Genomic DNA, 14,100 nt, shown 5'->3' on the forward strand with positions numbered 1-14,100 from the left:
GCTTTCAGCCTAGAGGTTTTTATGTTCAGCCTCTGCAGATAAATGTAGATTATCCCCCATGCTCATTCACCAAGACCTGTAAATGGAGTTTTAGAGGAGACAGACCCCTCTGCAGTGGATAGGAGCACATCTGCCTGGGCAGGTGGAGGGTATTATCCACTGTGGAAACAGCAACTATTGTCATATACACGGGGCAGTCAGACAGAGTAGGAGATCAGCAAGATGCAGCTCAACCTAGTACTTCTGTGAAAGGCACTGCAGTACTTGTTCAGGGCCCAGATAGAGAGGAAGGCAAAGAAAAGGCTTATCCTTAGAACAGAAGAAAATTGCCTGGTTCTACATTGTTAGATTTTAGTTTTTTGCTGTTTCTGGGTGTTCCAAAAAGTACATACTGAACCAAAAGAAATAAGGAACCGATCTACTGCAGGTAGTGTACAAGGCAAGGGACAAAGCAGGAAGAAAAACACTTATTAAAATCTGTTTCATGTAGAATGGAGATACCCGAGTGATAAAAACCCCTTAGACATTTTCTATTTGTGAATACCTTTGATCCCGGAGAGTGAGATGAGCATGCTAATGGTTTCAGCCGTGGAGAGGAGCAATGTGAGGACAGGGGTTAGAGAGAGGTTGTCAGATCCAGCAGTTCTGGAGGATGTGTTAATAGATGTCACTGTATAGCAGTTCTCTTGCTATTGTTTATAAGAATACTTGGGGCTGAAATAAATGAATAGTCTTCACTCAAGGAAATCTCTAGGTTTTGAAAATAACAAGAAAACCAGCTATAAATAGAAACAACAACACAAGTAACCGAAAAAATCATCCAATTGAGGATGGTTACATCTGCCCATAGTCTGTGAAAATCTCCTTGACTAGAGCTGGGAAGAACCTGAGAAGACCTGTTTAGTCCTATGGCTCTCCATTTGTGACATTTCTGTGTATTCTTGCGTTTCTGTTTTTTTTTTTCTTTTTCTTTTTTGTATTGGGAATCAAACTCGGGACTTTGTGCTTCAGCTGTATTCTCGGCCTGTGTTTCTGTTTGACTCTGCATGACAGGACTTCATCACTTCACAGGCCACCGTTCTAGTGGTGGAAAGTTGCGGGGCATGATTTGAACTTCTGTCTATGTAAATTTTCCTTCTTTGGCCCTACTTTTTTTGAACACCCTAGAACAAGAATAAATGGACTCTCTTACATTAGGTGATTCTTCTATAAAAAGGCAGTTATCACACTGCTCTCAAGATATGCCATTCCGTTCTCTCAACCAACTCTGCTCCTTAATTGTCCTTGTCACAAAATGGACATTGCCTAAGGATTTGGGGTGTGGGAGGGCAGTGAAGTCAGATGTCTTCATTCACTGCTAAAAATACATTGGAAAAAAAAAATAAACACACATTGGTTATTTGAGAATAAAAGACTCAGAATGCTGACAGTTTGTTTCAGCATATTCTATTCATTTTACAGAACCTTAAATTGACTAACTCATCAAAGTAGCTATTTATGAGGAGAGGCCAGCTAGATGTTTGAAAATGTAGCAAAACAAATTGCCTATGCCTAGAGGTCCCTTCAAGGCCTCTTCGTACCACAGCGGTAGGGCTGACTCTCTGAGAACAGCTGGTGTCTGCTAAGCATCCTCTGCTTTTTTAATTGTTCTTTTCCAGGTTCTTCCTGGTATGGAGTCCACAGTATGGGGGATTTCTCAGAAGCTCAGCCTCCAGGGGAAGTCATTCTGCATCAGAGAAAAGTTTCAGGGGGAGTGGGAGCTTTCTGAGAGCTGAAGCTGCCTCTCCTCAGACACCAGTTTAGAAGGGAATAAAATGTCAAAAATGTCAAATAAATATCAAACAAGAAGGATGAAGGAAAGAATGTTCCAATAGTCAAAGAAAAACAAGAGGAAGTTTATTACTTAATTAAGAGTTGTATTAACTACTTATTTAACTACTTATTGATAAAATACATCTGGAAATTGTAAGCCTTCTTTTAGAAAATCAAATGTACACTGTCTATATCAAAGAACATTGTCATAAATAACTGCTAATAAATGACTCACACCCTATATATCTTTTTTTTCCTGGCATTTGAAAGTTTCATTTTAAAGAAACATTACATTCATATTGCTGCACTTTCCATGAAAAATCACTGACCATATTATAAAGCTCTTGTTTTGTGTACATAGTGATTGGCTCATAGCTTTCATATGTTTGAAATGAGAGCATGGAGTGGGAAAATAGAGGTGAAGAGCTAGCTCACTACTGTGTAGTTATATGCATTGTGCCGTAGAATAATTAATTGTCTACCTTTCCATCTTGAGAAAGAGTCTTGCAAGCCTATTACATGGCAGCAGTAATAAAGGTCTTTAGAGAACCATTTGAAAGACAATAGAAAGAATCCTCTGCCCAGAAAGTGTCCTTCACGGCTTTGCCACTGTCACTAAAGTGACACAGAAGTCTATGGCCATACCACCCTGCGCTCACCTGATCTTGTCTAAAATGACACAGCTGACGCTCTTTTCTTCTGAAAAATGCAAACACTTTGGGGGTTTTAAAGTTGACTTTATAGCTTTTTTCTGACTGTACAGCCCAAGAGATGAGAAAGATATTTTAAAGGGTGAGGGCTTTGGTGTGTGAGAGAGATCGAGGAGTCCAGGAACATGCTAAACTCTGAACAACATGCAGTACACAGAGTAGGACACCAGAGCCTGCTGGGGAAGGAGCAGTAAGGGACGTGGTGGAAGAGATGACTTTTCTGGGTGGGACCCCTCTCTTGGTTCTACCTTTGACTCTGAAATATAACTGGTCACTCGCACACTTGAAGTCAGTCTACCCAGGGCAGATAGAAGAGGCAGCATCAGGTCAGTTATATTTCCAGTTCAACTCTGGAGAGCTCTAAAGTACCTGAGAAGATATCTTTAGTGGAGCAAGGAGATATTTGTGTGAGAAGGAAGCAAATGGTACAGAGCCAGTGACCGCCTCCTCCCACTATTTATGACTTGATCATGACCCGTTTACTTACTGATGTCCACACTGCTTCACTGAACAATCTGTAGATATTCAAACTAATGCTTACTTTGTTAAAAAAAAAAAGTCTCTGCTGCTGAAGGTAGTGTGAAAATAATCAGTCCAGATGGTTTTAAAATCCTTTCCACCTTTCCAGCATCAATATTTTATGCTGTTAATTTAGAAATGGAGTCGCTCATCTTTCACCCTGGGAATCCTAGGGTAGGAGCAATCATCTTGAATAATTACAGAATAGACATTACTCTTCTCTAAAGCATACACACACACAAAAAGAGTTTGCAACCTGGTTTCTCCATTCCAGGGAATACCACTTACAGTTTTGTGCTCATCACCATGGTAAAAACTTTCCTGAAATTATTAGGTTTGGTTTGTTTGCAAAAGGGAGACATCTGAAGTAAGAACTGCTGCATCAGAACATACATACATCTATAACAATACATTACATTTTTCAAGCAACAAGCTCTCAACTTGAAAGTAAAGAGAACTTAACTTACTTTAAACTTGCAGGACGACTAAAACTAAAAAGTCATGTATAAGTTTGAAAATTTGATTCTTCTCAGTCATCAATAGAAAAGAACTAAGCCTATCTAAACCCACAAAACATAGATAACTCAGAACCAAGTTACTATATTCGAAACATAAATTATTCAGTAGTTTCCTAGTTTAGAATTATTTTTCTGAGTTAATTCAATAAGTATGTCATTGTAAACAACCAGGTACTTTGACGTTGGAAAAACTTGGCTCAGTACATATAAAGTAATGTAAATGTCTCTGTTTTGCCATGGTGTACTGATGCCATCTTTGTAACTATACATCATTTTATATCACGCCTCTCGGTTCACATTTTGAGGATATACAAGAGAATCTTCAATGACAGAGGCACTTAAGTAATTCAAGGAAGGTAAAAATGTAAAAGCCGGTCACTGTGTGCCTCCTATGGGCTCTGCTGGTGTCCTAGGCATTGGGGGAAGCTGAAAAAGTGTGTAATTCATTACACACTTAATTACACATTGATTGATACATTAATTATTATTAGCACAGCAAACAACTCTTAAAAGTAGAAGGCTGCTTTTCTTGTTTGACTTTTTATTGTCCACTGGAGTAATCTGCATGAAAGTTTAAAAAAATCTTAATTATTTTTGTGTCCTTTATTTGATGGCAGGGATTTTTTTTTCCCCAGACTATTCCTGTTATTGAAATATTTATGTGAAGAATTAATAGTTTTTCTTTTTTAAAAAAATCTGTCAGAGTATTACTAACTAAAGTTTATTCTAAACTATCAGAACGTACCTTATTAAAATGTGAGGAAGATTAAAAGGCCATAATTTTATTTAAGGAAAACCACACAAAATATGTTTGTGACAAGAAAAGTCTTCATAAAATATTAAACAATATAGGAAGGTGCTTTTATCAGGTAAAAGTTTCTATTGTTCATGTTTTTTAGTTCTCTTAGAAATCCTTTAGGCAGGTTTTAAATTGCTGAGTTTTTTCCCATTTATGCTTAAAATATGTTGTTTTCTGCATTAAATATAGTCACAGACATCAAGTTGCAAGGAAGATCTTGCTGTCGTAAAACCAGGTTACATAAAATATACCGTATGGCTTATCCTGTCAGACAGTTATGGGGAATTTAGACATTAGAACAAGTACAATAATAAAAACAAAGTATAATTCTTAAAGAGTATTTCCAAATCTCAAATTATAGTTAAATATAAATTACACTCTTCCAATTTAAGAAGCCCCTTTTTATAATTACTATTTCTTTTTAAAAGCTAATTTCTCAGTCTTTTGTGTGTACCTTTAAAGTGTTCATACATAAATATCCACTGCTAAGATTACCACTCAGATATCATGTCTTTTAAGTTGACCTATCAGTAGAGAAGCAAAATCTGCTTTTGCAATTTAGAAAGTAAAGCCTACTGGTTTAATGCACACACTTCCCAAGATGGCCAAACCCACAGGAATCACTTACTAAGGTATCTGTCGTCGACAGCCTCGTGGCGTTCAGTCCTACCAAGGATGGGAGAGTTTGGGACATCCAGTTTGAGATCACTGCCATGGCGCTAAGCACAGCGCCAAGCTTCAGCAGAGGAGGGCTCATTGCTGTGAAGCTAATGAGTTTTCATAGTGACTGATTAAGATCCGGAGCCAGGCTGGTAGCGGGAGGCGTGACTGCAGCGCACCACAATGACAGCAGAAAAAGAGATCAACAGCCCCAGCTCTAATCACCCGGGAAAGCTTACAGAAACCCCCACCCCCATGGGAAGCAGCCTGAACCCTCTCCCCTCCCTTTTCTGACACTGCCGGATCATCAAATAAGATATCCTTATAGGGTTTGGTTGGTAATTAGGAGACCAGAAGTTGGAGGGCAGAGGAAATGTGAGCTTTGCCTGCTTCTCTTTGCTCAGTTACCATCAACACAGCCCATGTCCTCTGGGGTTTGTGTGAATATAATCAGCTGCTCTTTCTCTTTCATGGAAAAAGGATGCCATTAAATGGAGACCTGCCAAAGTGCACATTTCAAACACCAAACTTAATATGTACAGATTTTCTGGGCAAGGACAGAGTGCTTTTAGGGAAAGTATGAAAAGTCTACAAATCATTTCCAAGATGGTCAGATACTGAGAGTAAGAGATTGCTTTCTTTTAAACAGTAATTTAAAATTAGCATCCTTGCTTTAAAACTTTAGTCAGAGGTGAATAGCTATTGCCTGCGGCAGATACTACCTTTAGGCTTTTTAATCTGAGCAGACAAAACAGACAGCTTTGGAGAGAAACTTATTTTACTGAAAATTTGCGTCTCCAGCTGTGCTCTGAGAACACATGCTTTCCTTCAGAAGTGCTTGGTCACATGCCAGCTTCAGGTGACACCATTTTCACCTTGTGAAGAATGACAGACACATAATTGAAATCTGTGTCTTGAGAGAACATGGGAGTTTTTAGAAGGTGCACAGCACTTTGACCCAGGAAGTCCGAGGGTCTTTTCTTACTCTCTTCTAGTTGGCTGTGTGAGTAGCCAGCAAATTAATCTTTGGCTTTAGTATTTCCCTACAATAGATGGGGGCTGGATTCCATGGCCTTTCCCAGCTCTAAAACTCACTTATCTTTTTATTAGAACTCCATTGGCAAATATGGTACACAGAATCAAGGGTTTATGGGTAATTTTGCTACATTCTTTTGTAAAACTACTACAAATTGCCCACATCCAAATATCAAGTCCCAAATGAAATCAGAGGCAATTTCTTTAAATAATATATGTATTTTAAAATAAAAATGTAGAAATAAGATGTGAAGGAAAATATGGCTAAATGAAAATTAAATGAAAGGAATCAGTTACAAAAAAATTTACCAAACATTGTTTTGAATTCTTAGGATAATTATAGGATTATTTTTATCTGGAATTTTTGGCCAAAGTTATGTATCTTTCTAAGCAGTTTAGATAGGAAAATTAAGACAAAATCTAGTAAAATTGCACAAGATGCATATTTATAGTGTGCCCATTTATTTTCAAAAGCAGCTTTAAACTGAAATGGATGCTAACAGACTCTTCAAATCATTCTTGCAACTATTCGGAATCCTGGATATCTTTGCTTTTCTTTGTTTCTTTTGTTTTACTGTTATATGAATCCAAATGATTCATATAACTTTGTCTTTCTTTTTTAATCATGGTAACTAGAAAATCAAACAGTATTTCTTTTAAGCCTCAAAACTCATACCATAAGAGTAGAAATGCAATAGTTGGTGCACAAAGCAACACAGAGCATTCCTGGACAAGACTATGAAATTTTATGTTACTTAGTATTGCAATGGAGTAATAATAAACTGCAAAGTGGTTTTACACATCTAAATATGTGAGAAATACACCTGGAAATCTACCAGCGTTAATAAAGGAGAGGTGTATATTTTCAAAAGCTTAATTTCCAAAATTGAAAATTAATATACATGCAATTACTGGATAATTTAAGAAGCACTGTGGCAGAGGGTAAGTATACTTATTAATGAATGATTAGTCAACAAAATATTAGCATCTGTAGAAGAATACAGAATCGAATGTCAGGGGAAAACAGGATAAATGAAGAAGAAAGGAAGAAATAAAGAAGAGCGGTACAAATGGAATGGTTCTTTCCGTTTCCCTGAAATGCAAATGACTGCCCTAAAGAACTGAGAGGGAGCAGTGCTGAAAGTTTGATTCGGTGATGCTTATGAACAACATAAAAGCTGCACTATGTTGTTTTAGAAGAGGCTTAAATGGCACACAGTGAAATAGAGAAGCTCCAACCATAACGATTATTAGTTGTGGGAAATAAAAATAACAACAATTTGCAAAGAGCAAAATAGTTTCCAGTACACTCATAATCTCTTTAAGTGGTTTCCATTTAGAAGTTCAATTTGCAAAGGGAAGAGATTTTTCTGTAGAGAAGTTGCAGCTTGCGTTCAGAGCAAGAAACCCAGTAGTTGCAGAGCTTTCACAGCAGAGTACAAGTGGAAATGAAAGAAGCAGCAAAATCTGAGGCTGGAGATGTTGGCTGTGACTAGGTGCAGGGTCCAGGGCCACCAATGGTATTTGAGCCTTGTTATGGTTTGTGTCTGGATGTCCCCAAAAAACATCATGCAGTCATGGGCCGGGCTCCTAGAGTTTTTGATTGATTCATGGTCCAGTGCTGGGATCATGGGTGTGAGAGCTACACCCACCCTAGGGTGGCAGCCTGCATACAATATAAAGGAGGGAAAGAACCTTGCTCTTCCTGCCGCTCCTCCCTTTTTGCTCTTGTTGTTTTTGCTGTCTTCCGCCACTATGAACTGGTACCCTCTCCCTGTGCCACTCTGCCTTGAAGCCAGCTGAGTATGGACTGAAAGCTCCACAGAGTGTGAGCTACATAAACTTTTCTTTCCTTAATTTTAGGCACCAGGTATTTTGTCTCAGCAATGAGAGAAAAGTAACCAAGACAAACCTACATGTCATGGTTTAATGGACAGCAATGGAGTTATTAAATTCATGCTGCAAATTATTTATTAAACATTTTTATGATGGAGGTTACCAGGAGAACAATGCATATTAGAGGTAGATGTTCATAGTCTAGGTAAGAATTGCTGAGTCCTTGAATAAGAGCTGCTAGTGGTATTCAAAAGGATGGATTGCCTTGAGGTTTGTTGGAGAACTGGCAGGCCTTTGTAATTGAGCATGTGTGGAAACTAAGGGAGAAGATGCCTGAAGGAACCTCCATCTTTGGGGCTGGGTGAAGAGTGTTGTTCATCAGGATACGAAATACACGCAGAAGCATTACTTTAGGGAGTTTGTCACATACCCACTGGGATACTCTTCGTCACATACCCACTGTGAGTTTCCTGTGTAGTCAGAGGGTGGCATTATGCCCACACATGCAGTTCACACAATGTTAATTTCCTTACACCACGTACTCTTGATGGCCTAGCAAAAATAAGGTAACTTACAGGGATGACCAAGGTTTTATTTAGAATTTCATTCAAGATAATGTCTAGATTTATTACTTATATACTGTTTTTAACAGGTGACAACGACAGTCTCTATTTTTAGTAAGTGGTGCATATATTTCTAAGTCCAATATTTTCACAGAAAATGTAACCTGACTACACACTTATTTTCCTTTTAGAGTCCCATAGTGGATCAATAGCTGCAACAACTACAACTGCGTATTATTTCTCGTGGCATGGTGAAAGATATTAATTAATACACTTATTCATTAGAGTTTTTATAGTAGCCTGTCTTTACTACTTGGAGTGTATTTCATAATAAACTTTCATAATAATAAATAAATATTAAGTGAGAAAGACATAGGTAAGCTTTTATAATATTGGCATGTTCCTTCATCACAACTTTTCTACTTGACTTTTAATACAAAATTGTAATGCTACTTTGGTCTTAAACACATATAGTACTTCCTGGCTTGGCAGGTAATTGTGTAGTAGGTCTGAAGAACACAACCTAGGCAGATACGAGCCTCAGTCACTGGGGGGTGAAAAGGATAATGGAACTTTATTGCATGACACCACATCACTATGGTGCTGGGTTACACCATGGAGAGGGACTGATGATGTGAATCCTACTTCCCTGAGAAGTTGGAGCAATTACAGCAGCACTTTCATAAGGGTGCACTGTCACAGTGACCTACATAACACACCTGTGCCCGACACTCTGCCTTCCCTCCTCTTATCAAACTGTCTGTGTTTTTAGGAAAAGTTGGCCTCCCCATTGTGCACTAGAACGGCACCTTTCATTCTATGGTGTAAAAGAATTACCTGGAAGTTGTTAGGATCCACATTCCTAGGTGTCACCAGAAAAGTCTGACTTGCTGTGGTATAGGGAAAAGTAATTTTCATTCCTAAAAGCTCCCACAAAGGGCTGGTGATTCATCCCTGGCCTACTCTTCAAATAGACTCCTCTGGACCACATGCAGATCCCCTACTCACAGACATAACTTCTTGATTACTTCTTTTTTTTCCAATATCAATAAAATTTCCTGCTTTAATGCCTCCTTCTCAGGAGCATACTATCATTACTTTAAACCTCCTGTTTTAAGTATAGACTTCTTTTTCAGTGCTGGAGATCAAACATAAGAACTCATGCATGGGAGGTAAATGCTTTACCACTGACGTACATTTCCAGTTCTAACCACACTTTCTTGATCCTACTTTTCTCCAGTTATGTATTTCTCAACTTCATTTCACAGCGCAACTTCTGAAAGACTTATCCATACTCACTATCTTTAATTTCACTCTTCCTAACCAGCTTTTCTGTCCTACACTTCTCTAGTCCTCTAGTAGAGCTTTTATGAAGCCTACCACTGACTTCACATGGCTAGATCTAGAAGTCAGTTTTCAGCCCTTAACTTCTTTGACACATGAGCAGTATTCGTGAACTGTACTCTCTTCCTTGAAATACTTTCTTTCCTTTTTTTTTGTTTTTTTTTTTTTGTTTTTTTTTTTTTTTCCAGTACCAGGAATCGAACTCATGACCTTGGCCTGCCAGGCAGGTGCTGTGCCACTGAGCTAAATCCCCAGCCCCTTTCTTTTCTTTGCTCTCAGAATATCACTCTCACCTCTCTTCCCTCCACCTTCCTGACCTCTTTTTATGTCTCCTCTGCTGATTCTTCCTCATCTATATGCTAATGACTCCCAAATTCACTTCTTCCTCGTGGAGCTCTCCTATCAATTCAGACTTGCATATCCAATTATCTACTTGGCATCTCCACTTTGACGTTTAATAGACATCTTAAATTGAACATGTTAAGAAATGAGCTCTTGAAATGTCTCCCCCAACCCCTGTGAAAGAACAAAACAAAACAAAACTCCCACAAATAAATAAAAACGCCATACCCATGCCACTATTCCTGGAAAAGTTTTAATTTCAGTTAACTGGCAATTCCCCAGTTAAGTTACCTGGGCCAAAAATGAAGGTTTCATCCTTAACTTTTCTCCATTAAGTCTCGTATCAATTTATTAGCAAGTCTTCTAGTTTCTCCTTTCAACATAGATCTAGAATTCAACTATTTTATACCCCTCCTGTGCGGCCATGTCTTCTCGTTTGGTTCTTTACAAATTGCACCTTGACTGGACAGTACTTCAGCCGACTTATTATCTCCTAACTGAAGTGACCCTGTTAAAAATGTAAGTCAGACTGTTATTCCTCTGCTAAAACTCTGTAGCAGATTCCCATCTCATTCATGGTAAAAGTAAAAATCTACAGTCTGACTTCGAAAATTCTGCATAATTTGACCCCCTCTTATCTGTCTCATCTCATCTCTTCAACTCTTAGCTTTATTTGTTCTCTTGCTGTTGTCAGCAATTCAAGGTAAACCTTTATTTCAATCCCTTTGCACCTGGTCTTCTCTGGTGGAATTCTAGTTCCTAAGTATTATCTCTCTTCCTTTTTGATTTTATTCAAAATTATCTTTTCATTTGGTCTTTGTGACCACACCACCTAAAACATTTCCTTTTCCATGTAGTTACTTCCTATTGTCTTTTCCTGTTTTGCTTTTCTTTTTCTCCTTTACAAGTAATTAGCATGCTGCATATGTTATTTATTCGTTCTTTTTATTATCCATTTTTTTCCCACTACATACCAAGTTCTACATGGGCAGGAGCGTTGCCTGTTTTATTCACTGAAGTATTCCCAGTGTCTAGGACAGGACCTAGATCATGGAGGTTCTCAATAAATATTAGTTATTTGTGTTAATAAAGGAGTATATTACCATTTAGTTCCTGACCTGCTCTCAGATTAAAAGGGAGAATGTTTTCAAGGCAAATTGACAATAATGCCTATTCCTATAATAACAAACCAGTGTAATATAATTAAGCATGGCATTTTGCATGTTCTTTTGTGTGTAGGGTGGATGTATATGTGGGTAAGGGAAGGTATAAAGCAATGAACCTTTACACTTATAGTTACAAATCTTATTTCCTTCTAATTTTCAGATTTAGAATGTTAGTACTTTTAGTCCAAGCCAGGAAGTCCCAGCCCCAACTCTTGTTCTGTCTCCTCTTGAACCTCAAGGGCTAGAGGGACCATGTGTGAATATCATCTCTTCTGCTTGCTTTTGGCTAATAAGTTTTGTATATAACACCTTAAAGAAGATGGAAAAGACTTCAGCCCAGAAAAGGGTGAGGTTAAAAATAACATTTCCCTATATGTACATCAAAATATTGCATTTACTATATCGAATACCTAAATGTATATAGTATAGGTCATGGATAGGAGGAAAGAAAAACAGCTTTCAATGGATTAAAGAAGATGGAGACCTCAGTGATGGGCTTGCTGCTGTCCTTCAGTTTGGTCCTTAGCAGTCAGAGACCACTCTGCTCTGAGCATCCAGCGCTTTACCCTTGTTGCCTTGGGGTTTTAGCACTGTCTCAAAGTGTCCACTGATGAAAGAATGAATTTACAGTGGAAAGCGTTAACAAAGTTCTTTAAAGGAGGGATTTCTGTCTCCTCGTCTCCGCCTTCATCTGTGAAGCTTTCTGGAGCGCCGCAAACCCTGGGGATCCTTGGTTGGCAGCTGTTGTTGCTACTTCAAAGGGGAAGAGTATAGATGCAAGGGGGGAATAAATAGTTCAGGGCAAACGTTTTTCCTTGACTTTCCCTGACTTCAAAATTGAAGAAATGGGAAAATGTAAATCTGGGGTTAAGCTTGAAGAAAAGGGGCTCAGGGAGTAAGACGGGGAGCCCCTCAGCTCGGTCACCACTCTGCTCTGGGTCTTAGGTCTTCGAACTGGAAATGAAGATATTAAAGTGATTTTCCTGATAGCTCATTGCATATTACAGTGTTACACTTGAGAGCTTAGTGCCTGTCCCTGCAGGACACACACACCCCTCACACTGTGCAGGCACTACTCCACAGCAGCTGCCCGTCTGCGGGAGCCACAGTTTTCTCAGGTACAAGCTGGCCATGATAAGAGAACCTAACACTTTTGGCATTTGTGAAGGTAAAATAAGCTGCTGCATGCACATCATATTAGAGGGCCTAGAACATGATAGGCTCTCCAGGAATTTTTGCTATCATCATTCCCCCAAATATGTATATGTATCTTTTTTCCATCTTTGTGGAAGAATGAATAAGGCCCAAAATTAGTAGTACTAAGGAAGTAGAGACACACAAGTTTGGGACAAATTATCAGTAAGTAATTTAAGTGTTTTTAAAATACAAAATATTAGTCTTTCCCTTGTGATGTGTTTATAGGGATTCACTGCTAGGTAATATATAAAGTGTTTCTGTCCTACAGACCTTCATCTGAGGGACCCTATTTAAACATAGCTGCCAAGTACTGTTCCAAGAACTTTACACATGTGAATTTATTTAATCCTCACAGAAACCCTATGAGGGGACAGTTCTCATACCCAGTTTGTAGATCAGGAACTGAGCACCAAGAAGTTAAATACTGCTTCTGAGGTCGCATCATAAATGGTGAGGCCAATACATACACCCCGGTAGCTGCATTCTAGATCGTGTGTGCTTAGTTATTATGACAGCTCAGTCACACACACACACACACACAATAGCAATATTACAACCATACTGACTAGAAATTTTGTCTTTTTTAACCAATTGGAGTTGTTTGGGTGAGACATGTGAGTTACTCATTTGCATACACTCAGCAGACAATTGCTTACACCTGAGCACAAAAATTAAAAATAATATGTCTCCTCATGTATTGATTTTAGCTTTGTAACAAAGCAGAGCTCTCTAAGGAGATACTGCATCTCATGTAAGGACTCCTGGTCTCTGCTTCATTTTTGTTGGAACCTATTTTCAGACTTTTATAATTCACCCAACTCACCAGGGCAGACTAAAGTGTTAAATTATTGCCAAAAGCTTTTCTGGGAAAAAAAAATTGTTTAGGAAGAGACATCTCAGAAAGGTTGGGAAATTGCTTGGTGATCAGAAAGGAGACTGTTTCAAGGGTAGCTCAAAAGAACAAAATTGGATCTTCAAATGTGCAATTTTCTGCAAAGTTGTTATAGGATGTTTCATAAAGCTTATCTCCTTCATGGAATTTGAAGTGTATGTTTAGCACGAACCAAAAATCTGGTGGTAGTAAACAACCTCAAACATCAAAGTATGAGAGAAGATTGGATTTGTAGTCAGCTTTTTAGCAAATTCACATAAATAGCAGGAAATCTGCAGAGCTGGTTTTCAAGCATAGCATTAGCTATTCTATTCTTCATTATTGTCCCTTCATCAGTAGGTATACTCCAGGCTGTTTTGTCATTTGAAAATTCTCGGGAGAAAAACATAGTTAAATATAAATGTCTAAAGGTCTGACTTCAACTGACATTGACACTGAAGTCTGATGAGAGTTGCCCAGTTTTACAAATTCACAAAAATAGTTAAGACCAGGTCATTAAAACAATAGCTATATAGATGAAGCTGTTCAAATTCACCATTTGGGTTCAATGCAATTATAGAATATTAACCTTATAATACAGTTGAAGAGGACATAAGCAACTTGATTTAGAAAGAACTCCTTTTGTGAGTGCTCATCTATAGAAACTAAACTGGACTAAAGAATGAATAAGTAAAGGAAAAGGTGGCAACAGAGGTTGTCTCTGTTAT

General features: G+C 38.3%; 1 protein-coding gene across 2 annotated transcripts in view; it reads right to left on the bottom strand.

The window, feature by feature from the left end:
- The window catches only part of Olfm3 (olfactomedin 3), a 191,413-nt gene that overhangs the window by 38,696 nt on the left and 138,617 nt on the right, over positions 1–14,100 (bottom strand). Inside the window, exon 1 of one of the 2 annotated variants that reach the window (XM_005388809.2) lies at positions 4,987–5,115. The exons of the other annotated variant lie outside the window; for it this stretch is intronic. Coding sequence (XP_005388866.1) covers positions 4,987–5,115 — 129 coding nt within the window. Of the gene's footprint in view, positions 1–4,986; positions 5,116–14,100 lie in introns of those variants that run through there. 2 annotated transcript variants of the gene reach the window in all.

The sequence above is a fragment of the Chinchilla lanigera genome, unplaced genomic scaffold (genome assembly GCF_000276665.1).
Source record: "Chinchilla lanigera isolate Chin_1 unplaced genomic scaffold, ChiLan1.0 scaffold00034, whole genome shotgun sequence".
NCBI classification, from domain to species: Eukaryota; Metazoa; Chordata; class Mammalia; order Rodentia; family Chinchillidae; genus Chinchilla; species Chinchilla lanigera.